This window comes from Toxorhynchites rutilus, chromosome 3, assembly GCF_029784135.1.
Source record: "Toxorhynchites rutilus septentrionalis strain SRP chromosome 3, ASM2978413v1, whole genome shotgun sequence".
NCBI lineage: Eukaryota > Metazoa > Arthropoda > Insecta > Diptera > Culicidae > Toxorhynchites > Toxorhynchites rutilus.
The window spans coordinates 78,055,422-78,073,071 of NC_073746.1; the positions used below are offsets into that span (position 1 = coordinate 78,055,422).

Below are 17,650 nucleotides of genomic sequence, written 5' to 3' on the forward strand. Positions count from 1 at the left end.
GCGGAATGCAGCTTTCGGAATTCGGTACAGAAAAGAATTACACATGCGAGAATGATTTAATAACTATTTTATTGAACGATGAAGAAAAATATTTACGAACGACCTTCTTTCGTTGAATGCTTGGTTAGGAACGATTTTTCTCCATCTACGAGGGGTGATGTGTCAGGCATGGAAACACCAAGGTTGAGCCAAAGTGTGAAAATGATGAAGAGGTGTTCGTTGTATTCCGACACTCCTCCTCATTGAACAGCTTATTCACATTTCTTCTGGAAACCGATAATGTCGAAAAACTTTTGGTGCTTGAGGGGTCCTAAGGGATTCGTCATTGAATCCGCCGATTTCGCAATAACGATTTTGTGTAATATGCGTTTGAAAACTCTTAATTATTTTTTTTTATTAAATTCGTTTATGAGCCTGTAAACTCAGTTACATAAGTTTAAAGGAGCCGAATTCTTAATTATATTTTTATTACTATACATAAACATTTTCTAAATCTAAGGTAAGTAAGGTAGAAAACCGATTACTCGCGGTCTACTCGAGTTTAGTAGGGTGACATATTTGTTCAGGAAAAGGATGGGATATAAGGAAATTGTTACAATAATGATAATCTCACACACTCAATTCTTAAATATATTCGTATATCTATTGTGTATTTACATTTCAACTTATTCTACTGTTTGTAGCAAGGGGACCAATTGCACGCAAAGGATATAAGGATATAAGGATAATCACACACGAACATCGATAGCTTTAAGGAAAATATAGATTTGGGACATGTAATCAAGGTCTAACCGAGCCAACACATCTCTCACCGGCACATTGGGCTGTCTTCCTCTAGCCCTGAGGGAGTTTTCTAAATTCGATCTGGCGACAAGATACAACTCGCACGACCAAACAACGTGCTCGATGTCGTGGTAACCATGGCCACAAACACAAAGATTGCTGTCGGCAAGATTAATACGAAAGAGTAGCGCGTCTAACGAACAGTGGTTGGACATGAGTCGGGAGAAGGTGCGAATAAAGTCTCGACTCAAGTCCAGACTTTTGAACCATGGTTTGAAGCTAACCTTAGGGATAATTGAGTGGAGCCACCGGCCCAATTCATCTTCGTTCCATTTGCGTTGCCAATTAGCGATGGTATTTTTACGGACTAAAGAATAAAATTCATTGAAGGCGATTTGACGCTGATAAATATCGCCTTCAATCGCACCTACCTTTGCTAATGAGTCAGCCCTCTCATTACCCGGAATTGAGCAATGAGAAGGGACCCAGACAAAAGTAATGACATAACAGCGTCTGGTTAAAGCACTCAAAACTTTTCGTATTCTCTCAAGGAAATACGGCGAGTGCTTTTCCGGCCTCACTGAACGGATAGCTTCGACAGAGCTAAGACTATCCGTTACAATGTAATAGTGTTCAACAGGTCGTGAGGCGACGCTGTCCAGCGCCCAGTGTATTGCTGCCAATTCAGCAATATACACTGAGCAAGGATACTGAAGACTGTGTGAGGTGCTAAAAAATACGTTGAACACTCCAAATCCTGTGGACTCATTCATAGAGGACCCATCAGTAAAGTACATATTATCGCAATTGATACGCCCATACTTTGCATTAAAGATCGTAGGAACGATCCCTGATAGAAGATAATCTGGAATTCCATGGATTTTCTCCTTCATGAACAGATCAAAATGTACAGAGGAATTGATGTAGTCAGGAAAACAAACACGGTTGGGAATATACGAAGAAGGAACAACCTACATGGAGATGAATTCACGATATGAACTCATGAATCCAGAGTGAAAATTTAGCTCGATCAGTTGCTCAAAATTTCCGATCACCAATGGGTTCATAACCTTACACCGGATGAGGAACCGAAGAGATAATAAATTGAAGCGATCTTTTAGTGGGAGTACGCCTGCCAAAACCTCGAGACTCATGGTATGCGTTGAGGGCATACATCCCAACGCAATACGGAGACAAAGATACTGAATTCGCTCGAGTTTAATGAGGTGTGTTTTGGCAGCTGATTGAAAACAGAAACTGCCATACTCCATCACTGAGAGAATAGTTGTTCGATACAACATTATAAGATCTTCGGGGTGGGCTCCCCACCATGTGCCGGTAATTGTACGGAGAAAGTTTATTCTTTGTTGGCATTTTTTACTCAGATACCTAATATGGGCCCCCCAAGTGCATTTGGAGTCGAACCATACCCCAAGATACTTGAATGACATAGCATGAGTGATCGGTTTACCCAAAAGTTGAAGCTTTGGTTTTGCTGGTTTATGCTTCCTAGAAAAAACCACCATCTCTGTTTTCTCTGTGGAGAATTCGATCCCTAGCCCAATGGCCCAGGTTGAAAAATTGTTCAAATTATCTTGTAAGGGTTCTTGCAGGTCGGATTCGTTTGATCCTACGACAGACACCACTCCATCATCTGCAAGTTGTCTTAAGCTGCAATTTTGTGTAAGGCAATTGTCGATGTCGCTTACATAGAAGTTGTACAAAAGGGGGCTTAAACATGAGCCCTGGGGGAGTCCCATGTAGGAGACCCGGCTTACTGTCGAATCTCCATGAGAAAAGTTCAAATGTTTCTCACAAAGCAAGTTATATAACATATTATTCAATAGAGGCGGCAGTCCCCGAGAGTGTAATTTGTCCGACAAAACCTCTATTGAAACAGAATCGAAGGCCCCCTTTATGTCCAAGAATACTGAAGCCATTTGTTTTTTTTCGGCGTAAGCCATTTGAATTTCTGAAGAAAGCAACGCAAGACAATCATTCGTCCCCTTGCCCCTGCGGAACCCATATTGTGTATCTGAGAGTAGGCCATTCGTTTCAACCCATCGATCAAGGCGAAACAAGATCATTTTCTCCAACAATTTCCGTATACAAGACAGCATTGCTATTGGGCGGTACGAATTGAAGTCGGACGCGGGTTTTCCGGGTTTTTGAATAGCTATAACTCGTACTTGTCTCCAATCATCTGGAACAATATTATGCTCCAGAAACCGATTGAATAAATTCAACAAGCGATGTTTCGCCACATCAGGGAGGTTTTTCAACAAGTTGAACTTAATTCTATCCGATCCCGGAGCAGAATTGTTACATGAAAGGAGAGCAAGAGAGAATTCTACCATCGAAAACTTGGAATCAAGATCGCACCTATCTTGTGGTATATCTCGAACAATTTTCTGCACGGGAGCGGAATCGGGACAAACCTTCCGTGCAAAATTAAAAATCCATCGATGTGAATATTCTTCGCTTTCATTCGTTGAAGAGCGATTTCTCATGTTTCGAGCCACTTTCCATAATTTTTTCATTGACGTTTCTCGTGACAAACCTCCCACGAAATTTCGCCAATAAGCATGTTTTTTCCCTTTGATAAAATTTTTGAACTGATTCTCAAGGGCTAAATACGTTTGAAAATTTTCAGGAGTTCCACGTTTCCGAAAAGCTTTAAATGCATTCGATTTTTCTATATAAAGCTTGGAACATTGGCTATCCCACCATAGATTGGGAGGCCTTCGGCAAATGGTGGAACCTGGGATGGGTTTCGTTTGAGCGCGAACTGCGCTGTCATAGATCAAACGAGAAAGGAAGTTATACTCCTCCAATGGAGGTAAACCATCTCTGGAATTGATGGCTAGAGCAATCGCGTCCGCATATTTTTTCCAGTCAATGTGTCTTGTGAGGTCATATGCCATATTTATAGATTCAGAAGAATTCGACCCAGTGGTGATGGAAATTTTGATTGGTAAGTGATCACTACCGTTGGGATCCTGTATTACATTCCACTTGCAATCTAACGATAGTGAGTTCGAGCAAAGCGAGAGGTCAAGAGCACTTGGCTTAGCAGGTGGTTTAGGTACACGTGTTGTTTCCCCAGTATTCAAAATGGTCATATTGAAGCTGTTACAAAGGTCATATATCAACGATGAACGGTTGTCATCGTACTGTTCCCCCCAGGCGGTTCCGTGAGAAGAAAACTTTTAATGAATCTTTAGATTTTTCGTAGAGTGTCGTAGAGACATAATAAATCGCAACCCCAACAACCTTTCTTATTATGAAAATCGCCGCAATTCTAACTTTCTCATGTTAATTGTTCAGAGGTCCTACAGTTCAGGAACTTCAACATCCAACAACGAAATTTACGATTCATCCACAAACTATGGAAGATTATGGAAATTTGGAAAATTGAAAAAAAATCGATGCCAAATGAGTGCTTGTGCTTTGAGGCACCCCTAAATCATGTCCGATTGAGCTGAAATTTTGCACAGGTCATTTTTTGGGCCAATAAACAAAATGCACACGGTTTCCACTAATTAATTCGCAATAAAACGGGGGTCTTCGTAGCCTAATTGTGTGCGTGTCCGCTTCTAACCGAACGATCATGAACTCAGTGCCCTCAATTGACCATCTTTGTGTGTTATTTTAAATACTACGTACACGCAACAATTATCATGTGACGGAGTTCCCAGCTACTCACCGTTACCATACACTGTGCTGCTTGCAGCAAGAAATATCGGCAATTGGTGCTATTAATAACACAGCAATGAAAAGCCTCATATTAACTTTGCGCAGTGGCGATATCGTAACCAATGAGGTTTTACCGAGGTGCCATTATTGCTAGTTGAAAACTAATATCAACTGTCCCGCTGTGTACGGTCCAACTGTGAACATTCGAACAATAGGAATACTCTTACGCCGGAAGGGCGACATTGTGGAATTCACAACAATAAATTCGGCTCTGTTGAAGCTGAAGTGCTAAATGAGCCTAAACAAAATAAGCAGATGGGATAAAAAAATCTATTGAAATGAATATAATTTAATTTTTTTTAAGATAAAAAATTGACCAATTGTGAACTGCCAAGCATTATCTAAACACGCCAAATCCCACGTTTCGATTGGCTCGGTTTGCGCTGTTCAATTTGTACCGATCGGAAAGAGAAACCAGAATATGCCGACCGGGAGGTGTTTTCCCAAAACGGACTTCAAGGATCACGGGGAAATCGACATTCAAATACATGCACAAACTTCGTTAAATTAAAATAAGTTCCAATGATAATATTTGGAAAAAATATATAAAGGAACACGTTTTGAAATACAGTCAACTCTCCCTAACTCGATATCCAAGGGGACCATCGAGTTAGGGAGGTATCGAGATACAGGACAATTTTTCATAATTTCTTTTATGTCATAAATTGTCATATATTAGGGTAAGTGTCCCAATTATGGTATGAATTTGAATTTTTGATTCATTCCCTTAAAGTGGAAAAACATCTTTTTTTTTATCCCATTTGTTTATTTTAGGCTCATTAGCATTTTAGCTGTAACAGAGCCGAATTTTAATCGTGTACATGTCACATGTTTATCATATCTATAATTAGCACATTACACAGTTGCCATTTTTCGACGGAAAAACATCTTTGTCATCTAAAAAAAATTTTTTTTCCAGAATCTCTCAGGAGGTGATAGACGGTTATATTTCACGAAAAAAATCCTTCTACGCATATGTTCGAATTTCAACGATGACAGAGCTATAGAACCTTTTCTTTGTTTCGGACTCTGTTGCCTCAAACTGGCTCTACATTGAAAAGTACGCTACGTAAGCCGATTCTGTTGCTTTCATTTGAAAGATGAGAAAATTTAGTGCAGGATATAACAGTGAAACATCTAAATTAGTGGATTAAAATAACATTTTGGAAGTGAAAAATTTAAAAGTTATTTTCTCTAAATTTGTAATTATTTTATCAAAAAATTGATACTAAACTTGATTGTTTCTATTAATTAAATTAAAGCCCTACAATTTGTTCTTTGGCGCCCAACTTCTATCTCTCTTAATTTCGCTGCAATATCGATATAAACAATTCCTGATGAAAATTCAATCAAAATTTCGATTTTTAACCCACTGTACTTATAAAAGCCACTTAAATTTCACTTTAATATTGAAAGGTTAATTTTTTTTTCTTGAAATTATTCATAATTGAATTATAAAATAAAACTTTTTTTCCAAACTGTATATAATCGAGTCCGACCTGCATGAGAAACTAGCATAACAAAGAAAATATTGATCAAGTACGTTATTCAAACTAAATTGTAACGATCACACAGGAACTGTTCAATCACAAAGAAATGTTCGAATAGTTTCACAGGAACATTGTCAGTTGATTTCAACATACCGGACATATTCTTCAGGTTTGATGTAACGTTCGAAGATGTAATTTCTACACAATCGTCTGAACCTTCCTGAATATTCTCCATCTCAATAGAACTACTATCTTCAGCGTTTCTCTCAGCTTCTTCAACACTTTCCAGTATATCGGTATCTGGCATCAGATCACAGCAAATCACGTTTTGGTCCTTTTTGCACGAATCATTAAAAGACATTGAGCAATCGAATGGTATTGTACTGTCGACATCAGCAAGCTCACGACGCATTAATTATGCCAATATCACCATCTACGGAAAATTCGGCTTCCTGGAGCAATTAGTCTCACAAATAGTCTCAGATTTAACCATACTGATTTCAGAGGGTGAAAGTATTTCAATTGCATCCAATACCGGTATATCTGAAGGGTCCTAGAGTGCATTGAAATACAGTAAGATTGCTGAATAACATGAAAGTTGAAAAGGACAAATATCCTTCATTTTTTGCAATCTTCGTTTAACTAATCGAACTAATTAATCGAAGATGGCGAAAGTACTGATTCAGGTTCTTGATTATGTGGAAGTCCACCTGCTGAGCTACGGAATCGCTCTCGTCCATGTTGGTTGTGCTTTGAAGTTGGGAATTCCCAGTTTCTGGACAAATTCGCAAGCCATATCCCGAAAAATAGAACCTGATAGAGGTAAATTGTTCTCTCTGGCTTGATGAGACCAAAATCCATTGACCGCTACAGCTTTTCGATTCCGATCAACCTTATATTCTTTTGATCTAGATTCAATTTTCCATTCCGATTCCATTTTTACTTTAGTTTAAATAGTGTTGATACCGTACTTTGTGCAATACTGAAATTATTTGCAGCTTCAGACCCCTTCTGTTCAACTTTTCGACCTGCTCGATGATGCTCAAACGTTGAGCAATGGTTAGCGTTTTGATTGTTCGATTGAAAGGCTTTTCGTGGTTTTCCATACTTGAAAAGTAATTGCTTGATGACACGAACACTTCTTTTTCACTTTCAAGAGCAATTGAATCGTTTGATTGAGTAACCCCATAAACGTCACTTTTATCAAAATTGACTTTTTGGCAGGTTTTGAGTCCATGAGGGTACCTACATCGATTTTCAAAATAACAGAAAAAGTTAGTTATACGAATCCCTTTTTAATTGGGGTTTCCAATATACAGGGTTTTCCAACTTTAAATTCCGAAAGTAAATTAAAATTCGAATTTCATATTAAAGTTTGGTTTATGCCATTATATGTGAAATACAACATCATTCAAATGTCCACCTAGGGCTTCCTCGCACACCTTGATCCGGAATAGGTAATTTTCGATGACTTTTCGGCACATATGGGGCGGTATCTCGGTCATAACTTCACGAATGTTGTCTTTCAAATGTTCAAGAGTTTGCGGAGAGTTTGCATAGACACGGTCTTTCGCATAACCCCACAAAAAAAAGTCTAGCGGGTTCAAATCGCATGATCTGGACGGCCAATTGACATCACCAAAACGCGAAATTATGCGTCCCTCAAATTTCGTTCGCAATATGGCCATGTTCGGTCGTGTTGTGTGGCACGTGGCGCCGTCCTGCTGAAACCACATGTCATCTATCTTCAATTTGTGGCAAAAAAAATCGGTTAACATAGCGCTCACCATTCACAGTTACCGTCTCGCCGTCCTCATTTTCAAATAAATACGACCCGATGACTCCACCAGACCATAATGCGCACCAAACAGTGACTTTTGGCGGATGCAATGGCGTCTCAACAATCACGTGTGGATGTTCTGAGCCCCATATACGGAAATTTTGGGTATTCACATAGCCACCGAGCTCGAAATGTGCCTCATCGCTGAAGAAAATTTGATGCGAAAATTCAGAATTTTGCTGCTGTTGTTCGTTCACCCAATCGACGTATGCCCGACGCATTCCATGGTCACCACGCTCTAATTTTTGTACCAGTTGGACTTTATATGGATTTAGGTGCAAGTCCAAATGCAAAATTCGCCACAATGATGTGTTTGACAAGCCCAATTGCTGAGCACACCGTGGAATCGAAACATTCGGGTCATCCTCCACACTGGCAGCAACAGCAGCAATATTTTCGGCCGAACACACATTACGATGATGCACAGGTTTCACAATATCCGCTACGGATCCAGTTTGTTCGAATTTACGCACTACATTAGCGATTGTGTGCTCTGTAGGCCGTCCATGACGACCAAAATCCGTCCGTAATGCTCGAAAAACATTTGCCGGTTTTTCATCATTTTTATAGTATAATTTAACAAAATTAACACGTTGTGCGATGCTAAAACGATCCATATTGTAAAATGGCAGATATTCAACTAACGATATGACGCTTTGGTTGACAGCTATGTCAAACGGTTGTCAGCGCAGGGCTGTATACTTTCGGCAGCCCGATACGGAAAACCCTGTAATTGCATTAATTGTTTACCGATGCCGTAAGAAGCATGCGCAACTCAACTTAATCGAACTGTCTTCTGATGATGATAAACAGCCTCATTCTTACTTGGTATGAGCATTATGAACATTAAAAGTACATAAAATTGAATCACTTCAAAACCGCTAAATTTACCATTGAATTCTTCTTTTTTTTTTATATATACCCCCTAAGTCCATCAACTTCAAAACGTTGTATTTTGAACTTAATCTGTTATATTGATGAGAAAGTGGTTTCACATTGTATGCTTTGGGTGTAATAACCGAACCTGATACCAAAAAATAGGAGGACCTGGCCAATATTTTGAGAAAACCAGTTTTTGGTCGTCTTCTTGCAAGTGCGTCAAATGGACTTATGGGATTTCTCAAACAAACGATTAAATTAATAACTCACAAAAACATGTACGCGAAAATCAATCGAGTTAGGGAGGTGAAAATCCATGGAAAAATTAATCAAAACACATCGAGTAAGGGTGCGCATACACTGTTTGACCGAAGCCAAATATTTGACTCTTTTTGATAGATAAAATTTGGTCAACTTGTACTGATCAAATATATTGTACACAAAACACGACAAGCAAATATTCAATTATTGGATGTCTAAAATATTTTTTCAGTTTGTTCTTCGAACCTGTCGGTACATGGTTAGGTTACCTTGAATATTTTAGCGGATTTTTTCCATGTTCGGTGTTTGAAATTGTTTACCACTGTTGAAAATTGAAGAGTGGCAAACAAAATAGTGTTTGTACAAATATCAAATCAAACCTTATCTGTCAAAAATATCAAATATTTGAACTCCGGGCAAACAGTGTACGGCCACCTTAAGGCAGGCATCGAGTTATGGAGAGAGGAATGCTTGTAAAATCGAAGGAGCCATGAAATCCATTGAGTTAGGGAAAATATCGAACATCGAGTTAGGGAGAGTTGACTGTATAAATTAAATTTAATTTTAAAATTAAATTTAATTTTTGGGTAAAACTTCTTAAAAGCCTTTTAAAATGTTATTTCTACTAAATAGTTCATTGACATTTCAACAACTGTTCTGTACATCATATCCTAACCACACATCAATCGGATTTCTAGTAATGATTTTTCCAAAAAAAAAAAAGTAAATGATTCTGGATACTCCCTCATACAAAAATCAGTTTTTTTTAAATTGGTCATCTGATAATAAAAATTGTTATTTGAGGTAACTGCCACCATATGTACAAAATTTAAAAATAATAAAGAAGATGGTCAGGGCATCAGGTGGCTAATTTAACGTGGAATTGCGCTATATTGAGAAATAATTATCAATTTTCTCAGAATGTTGATACATTTGATGATAAGTTGAAACCAACTCTAACACGAGTCAATCTTTTTTTTTTTGTATTTACCTTAAGCTACCCGAAAATCAACGCCATCCCTGCCCGATTGCAGCAGTAGTTAGACACGTAGGTAATCCTTGTTATTGTCAGCATCGGCCGGGATAATATGCATACAATGCGGCAAGGATAACGATGTTGTTCTTGTTATCGTTTCTTTTTTCTTCTTCTGGAATCCGTGCGTCACCGCCGTCGCCACCACCGCTCCTGATTCCTGACTGAACTGAAGCATTTTGGGGGTTGCCACGGCTACGCGGATCCGTTATGACGCCAATTGAGATGAAGCTTGTGCAGCATGCCCCACCGATTCGGTACCGATCGTGTTTTCCGTCGGCATGCAGATAACAGAGTACATACATGCAAGGACGGACAGCGAGATAACACAGCAGGAGTAAAAAATCGCGCGTCCGAATGACGTGTGTGTGATTACGATTTGCTTCCAATCACTTCTCATTCCTTAACCGGGCCTTGTCTAGGCTGACAGAAAGATGTTTCTTCCTCAGTGGTTCGTGATTTGAAATCGATACCGAACATCGTGAGCCGGCGTCGATTGTAAAACAAATCCGCGAAGCGTTCGCTGATTGAGCGATTGAGCCAATTTAGCGTTAATTAAGTTCTGTCGGAGAAACAAACGGACTGCTTGCATTTGCTTGCCTCGAACCGATTGCCTGCATTGAATGGATGCTAATTGGCAGATAGGACGTGAGCAGATCCGTGCAGAATCATCATCCTTTGATTTTTCATGGTGTAAATTGCGATATAGTTTGGGTAATCGAATTGTGTGTTAAAATTAAGATATGCTTTTGGGACCAGTGCAACACTACTGATTCCTATAAATTCAGTGATAAAATTCTCAAGTATAAGGCAATCTAAATGAGAAAAGTTACGTCTTAGCAAGCTCAGCAGCTGTCCTTGGATACCCCGAAATAATAACCAACCGCAGCAGTTAACTTTGTGTGCACTAGTGTGAGAGATTTTCCTCGACAGAAAATGTCAAATTTCCTGCAGCTTCGACGCCCGACAACCTACAGCAGACTTCAACAGTCGATCCCGAAACCTCCGCAGGCACTTCCCTCGCACGGTGCGCTTCCACAATGGGAAAACCTCGGCATAGACCAGAAATTGTCCGCAATGGGTTGTCCTATTCATCCGTCCGCCTTCAGCAGGGGTCGTCTGAGTCAGCCCATTTGGACCAAGCCGCAAGACTATGGGTTCGATCTGACCGATCCGTTATGCCGCGACGTTTCCTACCGATATTTGATACTGCACGATAAGAATTTGGCAGGATTCTATAAGGATAAGCGCGTTAGAACGGTAAAATTGTTGTGTCGCGTGAAGGAATTGAAAGTGACAGTAACTTTTTTCAGTTACTGAAATACCACCGTCTCATGAATGATCGGGGTGAAATTATATGTTCACTCATGGAGTTCAACAGATTCAGGGCATATCTGTGGAAGTTGCACAAGCATGAAATTCGAAAGGAATTCCAGAAGTTGGTAACAATGTGACATTTCACCAACTCCGGTCTGTTTCGATAATTGTTTCTTCCAGGATCGTATTTGGTGGCAGGAGTACAACAACAAAAAAGCAGCACTACACATCAAAAAATACTATGACTTTGAGAATAAAATTCGTCGGAAGCAATGCATTGCCAGAGAATTGAAAGAAGCTAAAAAACGAAAGTACGTAAACGAATATTAATTTCCCGCGATATTGGCTGATTGTGTCCCATATTCTCGTTTTAGAGCTATCGAACAAATTGCGAAATATCATCACAGGTTGCAAAAATTTTTAGAGTGTCGTGAGAATAAAAAACAATCCAATCTGGTCGACGGCCATCTCCGGGCATTGAAGGTCCGCTACAATCATGCGTTGATGAACGCTTCTAAAAATTCGTGAGATATATCAGGATTTGCTGAAAAAATATACGTATATCATAAGAGTTTTTCAGTTATCGTTTGAGACTGAAGAGGAGACTTCGCGAAAGAGACAACTATCGTGCCCGTCGTCTGGCCATCATCAAGAAAAGGATTCGTGAGGCTAAAAAAATTATGGTACAGTTGTAATCATGTTATTTTAAACTCACAAAATCATAATAGTTGTGCATCGAACAGAGCAAGGAACGTCATAAGATGCTGTTTATTGCGGCGCAAGAGACTGAAGCTCAGCGCCAAGAGATGCTCAAAAACTTCACTGAGCAGACGCACAGAAACATTAAGGAAAGAACAATGAAATACGCCCAGCAACAAGAGCGCTTCGAAAGGCAACTTACCCACAGAAAGGCACAGAATTTATCGAACAAATATGAGAAACGCTCGAAATCTGCGCTTATGAGAGCTATGCTCAAAACGTGGAACAATATTCGCCTTCGACAGCCAGGGATGGGCGAACAGCAGCTATCTCTGTTATCGGTGGAGAATGCTGTCAACGCCGCGTACAACATTCATGCAACCATCAGCCCCACCATGAGCAGTACCCAGGTAATAGACACGGCCCGACAATTGCTCAACGACATGGTGCACATGCCTTCGGAGCAGCTGCCTTTGGACGAGCAGACAGTCAAGTATACGAGCAAAGCGTTGCTAGAGATAGTGGAACAGATCAAGAAAGTTGTGATCGTTGCAGGATGCAGCATGATCGAACAGGTTGCGGTGAAAATGCGCAAACAAATGAAACAGGACGATAGCCAGCGGCGTCCATCGTTGTGCGGTCCGTGGACCAGGAGACGTTCCTCGGGGCAAAGTCGCACGGAAAGCGAACGCCACCGGGTATCGATCGGAGATATTCAAGTCGTTGACGAGATTCAAACCGACCAAGAGCATTTCAAGAAAACCCGTAACCGACCGCCAACGCCGGTAACCTCAGTCACGTCTCTTGTTCACCATCTGGTAGATTCCGATGATGACTCATCGGAAGTGTTCGAGCAGCTGGAAATTCCATCCGCCATTACGGCTCGTATCGAGAGACGCGCCACGGAAGAGGATCATCCGTTGATTCATCTTACCCACAGACAGAGACGCTTCCTGGAAACGAATTTAATGAAACTGAAGGCGATCGTTCATCAGAATATGGAAACACGCACACTGGCGGCATTTGATGTGATGCAGCTGAAGATAATCCGTCGTAAGTTACAGCGTCCGATACAGAAGAAGGAGGATCTGGCTATGGAAACGGCGCGGGTTATCTTAGTGTTTCCCAAGGAAGATCAAAAATACGCAAGCCTTTTGCTGGACATAATTAATATGCTTGCTTGGGAAGCATGCGATGAACTAGAAAACATCATAAATAAGCCATGAAATTATTCAATTATACGATTTTTAACTGAGTAATGTGGGTTTTGGTGATGTTCCATGAAATTTTTAAGCCTGTTATAAAGAATAAATTTAGATTGTGTGTTTTGAACTCGAACTTGCATTGAATCTTTTCAATTTGCCATATATAAGAAAGGCGTGAATACCATCCCAGTAGCAGGATAGAATATTCAACCACCGATGGCAAAACATTGAAGCCAATCGAACAAACATACCAATTAAAAATTGCAGGAGATTAGGTCCAGGACCTGTCCACATTGTTCTCGTAGGACTACAAACTTACACTCGTTTATCACTTCGCATATCATTTTAAAATGCATCGGTATTCTAGAAATCACTCTTTAGTTAAAAGTTTCGGTGACATTAAAAAGGCCAGATGGTTTGCGTGTTTTTGTTAAAGCAGCTGAAGATGGGCGATCCATGATTCGTTTTTGGCCTATCGAGAACAATACACAAGCTGGCCATATGTCGCAATTTGGTTCGTTTTTGTCGATACTGTACCATTTTACTGCAGTCAAAAATTATTCCGCTGGGGCCATGAGTGCAGCACTGCACACCAGGGTTACCCTATCTACAGAATAATCTGTATTTATACAGATTTTTGCCAAAGTCTAGCCAAAGCTAGCTGTACAATAAATGAATATCACTGTTTATTTTTTTCCTACTAAAGCACAGTAAATGCGAATTTTTACGTCGATCCCATCAACATCGTCAAATTCATAATAACTATGCCAACCAATGATACTATAGGCTTCAAAATTTTATGTATAAAGATTTTGAAGCATAATCAAGGTTCTTCCCACGTACGTATGATGATGAGTTACAAGAGAACGGCTTATCAGATTTGAGTCGTCTATATATTGTTGTGTCTGTCTCCACTCAAATTAGAATGATAGAATGCTTTGAATAATATTTAAAAAAGGAAAATTTAAAAAATGGGCTACGTATACGTACTGCAGTGAAAAGTAAAATCGAAAAAAATGAATACGCATTTGTTCTACAATGATAAGTTTGTCCGATTGGAATTAATTTATTCGATTGGAATTAATTTTGACGACATTGATATTTAGTTCCGCCATTTTGTAAATATTAATGGAATTTCAGGTGAAAAATGAAAATGAATCGCCAAAATGTGGTTGTCAAATTCGAACAAAGATTGTCCGATTTGAGCTGAGATCCCTTTTTTTTGAAAATTTCACAGGAAAAAGGAAAAAACCAGAAAAAATTGAACAATTTGAACTGCTCTCGAGCTTGGTAATCTGAAAGAGTTAATTGCAAATTATAGATTGATATTTATTTTCTTTTATAGATTTTTAGATTTTCAAATTCATTCGTGTCTGGCAGTGACAAAAGCCAATTGAAAGATTGATCAATGAATTTTCTGGAATTCAAGCCACGAGCGTTCGCTTTCTGAATGAACGTGAATGTTCAGAAGTATTCATATAAACAAAAAAAATTTGGGCGGGACAAAGTTTGCCGGGTCAGCTAAATGAACTTATAAATTTAACCCTTTGCGGTGGTCTTAAATTTCGACATGTATTATTTTTACTTGAAGGAGCAGTGATGTATAACTTTGTAAGATGAACAAGATTCCTTTATGTTTATAAACTTCTGATAAGTATTTACTAAACAATGTTTTTATGTTTATGATTAAACAATATTTGCTGTAATTTTTTTTCGCGTGATATCTGTCGAATGTATCACCGAAATAATTATGTTGTCGTCTTTCGCCATTTATTTTCCTGTTTGTACATACAAAATAATTCTCTTTACATCTATACAGTGCCGCAATACATGGAGTTTTCCATTAATCCTTTCCCCGAGCCCGGATGACAACTTTTATTTATACTGAGTACCGTTGTCTATTATTCAAAGTAACACCGTTCTGGTTCGTGAATAAGTTCACAAGATATAAAAATTCGTTTTGAAAAAGTGTGAACTGATACATTATTGCATAAATTATACATAAATTATACTAAAAATTATACAAATATACTTCTTTGCTGTGGTGGCTGTGAGCAGACAAATGCCCGCAAAGAGTTAATACAGATTTCGATACAGATTTTCTGAGAAAAAACACAGATAAAAAGATTTTTCGAGACCAAAAACACAGATTTTATTATGGCACAGGCGAAATCTTCCAAAGTTTCAAAAGTGTGCTCTACAACACACGTTTTACGTTAAAACTAATGTGTTTTTCGTTTTCTACTGGCCTCAATACATAGTAGACCTCTTCGATCTAAGAGTTTGGCATCACTGCTTGTATTGGGTTGGGGGAAAAGTTATCCATTATTTTCTCGTTGGCTGGCTTTAGTGATCAATGTCTCGCGTTATATCGATCATAAAATTTTAATTTTAGGCTCGTTGTAAAGGTGCTATTGTACGCTAGAAAAAACTTCTTTCGCTGTTTTTTGTTTGTTCCATTCAGTTGTGAGTTACAGGATGTTAACAATGGAGGTTAACAAAGAGAAAATTCGGTACAATTTACACTTTTTATTTTATAAATGCCAAAATACAAGCCAGGTCGCTGGAATTGTTGTTGATGTTTATGGTGCCGATATTGCAATAGTAAAATAAGTGCAATTTAATTTATTTTCAAAAAATTTAAATTTTTGTTGAATTTAAAAAAAAATAACGTCATCTATTTTTTTATTATTTTTTTTTCAGTGCAATACACGTTATTGCATATTGTTGCAACTAAATTCTGATCTATACTGTCAACAAATGGACCGTTTGAAGCTAACTATTGACCAGAAACGTTAAGAATTGGTCAACAGAAGAGGTGTTGTGTTTCATCAGGACAACGCAAGGCCACACAATTCCGAGAGCTTGATTGGGATGTTCTAATACATCCACCATATAGTTCGAACCTGGCACCAAACGATTATCACCTTTTTCTCGCATTGACAAATTTCCAGAATAATCAACATCAACAGAAGATCAACAAAAGATCGTTAAAATCTATTGCTATGGTTTTTCGCTGATAAGGACCATGACCTCTATGATAGAGACGTCATACCTTTAGAATGGTAACAAATTTTCCAACAAAACGGTGTATATTTGACCCAAATCGAACTATCCGAAGCATATTAAAAATAGTTTTGAATTTCACCCAAAAATAATGGATTACTTTTTTCCCAATCCTCCTTTTCCCCTCTTTTTCGTCCTTCGCGAGCTATCGGTTCACTTCCTACTAACATTAGAATAAGTTAAATTGTATATACATATTAGATGTAAGGATAGTTTTAAGAATTGAGTGTGAAGTGTCAGTTTTAATGAGAATGTGAATGTGAATGTGAGTGTGAGTGTGAGTGTGAACACACATCTCCTTACATCCCATCCTTTTCCTAATGAAAATGTGTCACCCTTCTAAACTCGAGTCGACCGCGATTAATAGGTTTCAAACTTACGAGTTTGAAATGATGTTATAAAAAATGTAATTTAGAAAAAATAAATTATTTTGTAATGTCGCGGTAGTTTTTACCCTTATATGGCAGTTGAGGATTAAATTTTACGCTAGATGGGTTTCTGGCACCATCTTGTATAAGAGTCAACCATTGGACACTACAGATTTTTACGTACTTTTTGGCCAAAACACTATGGCCGTCAATATGTTAATCTATAACAGCTATCGCGGTGTTTTTTTTTCGCAGTCGATACACATACAGTCACAGACAATTATTTGCTGTTTCCACCATTACTCCATTACACCATTATTCTAATAAATCAAATATCAAAACTGTTTAATGGTAATCTTTTTTTATCTACTTTTTCAAATAAAAGCATCAGAATCGTCCTATGTAGCGTTCTGTTTGAAGCAGAGTTAGTTCAAGGCAAACAGATCCCTGAACAATAAAAATAGGACTGCGATTGTTTGTAGTAATTACATTTGAATAGAGTTTTTTCATTGTTCAGAAATCTGTAATTTTTACTCTTGTGATACATTAAATGGAGGCCCTGAGAAAACAGTTTCTTATATTAAATTAGATCCTTTAAACGAGTAGGATGAGGTAGAACCCGGAACCACATTCTAACATGAACACTGGAGTTAGTTTTCACGCGGTTGATACGTGCCGCGTGGATTCCGAAATCCGCGTGAAATAAAACACGTAAGTTCCTAAAACAGCGAAAAAAAGCCGCACAAAAACGCGACTTCAGTGTATACGCTTTTCCTCCCAAAGCGTTGAAATAGGCTCCTGTATCGAAATGTTTTACTTATTACGTCAAAAAGAACAAAAAAAGTTTCGTTCGACTAATTTTAGAAAAAAAAATGGTTTGCAAATATTCTTGATTAAATAATAAAATTCACACTCACAAAGCTTCAATTAATACTGAGAGGTCATCCACACTG

The 17,650-nt window shown here is 38.6% G+C and overlaps 1 protein-coding gene and 1 non-coding gene across 2 annotated transcripts; both read left to right on the forward strand.

Moving 5' to 3' along the window:
- Nucleotides 1-4,572: 4,572 nt before the first annotated feature.
- Nucleotides 4,573-4,717, forward strand: LOC129780644 (U4 spliceosomal RNA). Its single transcript, XR_008743988.1, has one exon. It is a non-coding gene; the product is annotated as a U4 spliceosomal RNA (small nuclear RNA).
- A 5,796-nt stretch (nt 4,718-10,513) lies between these two features.
- On the forward strand, nt 10,514-13,351 carry LOC129775019 (uncharacterized). The gene is made up of 6 exons (XM_055779173.1): nt 10,514-11,302; nt 11,356-11,484; nt 11,540-11,670; nt 11,734-11,883; nt 11,940-12,042; nt 12,103-13,351. Exons 1-6 carry the CDS (start codon nt 10,979-10,981, stop codon nt 13,282-13,284), a joined length of 2,019 nt encoding a protein of 672 aa, XP_055635148.1. The 5' UTR covers nt 10,514-10,978; the 3' UTR covers nt 13,285-13,351.
- Nucleotides 13,352-17,650: the final 4,299 nt, after the last annotated feature.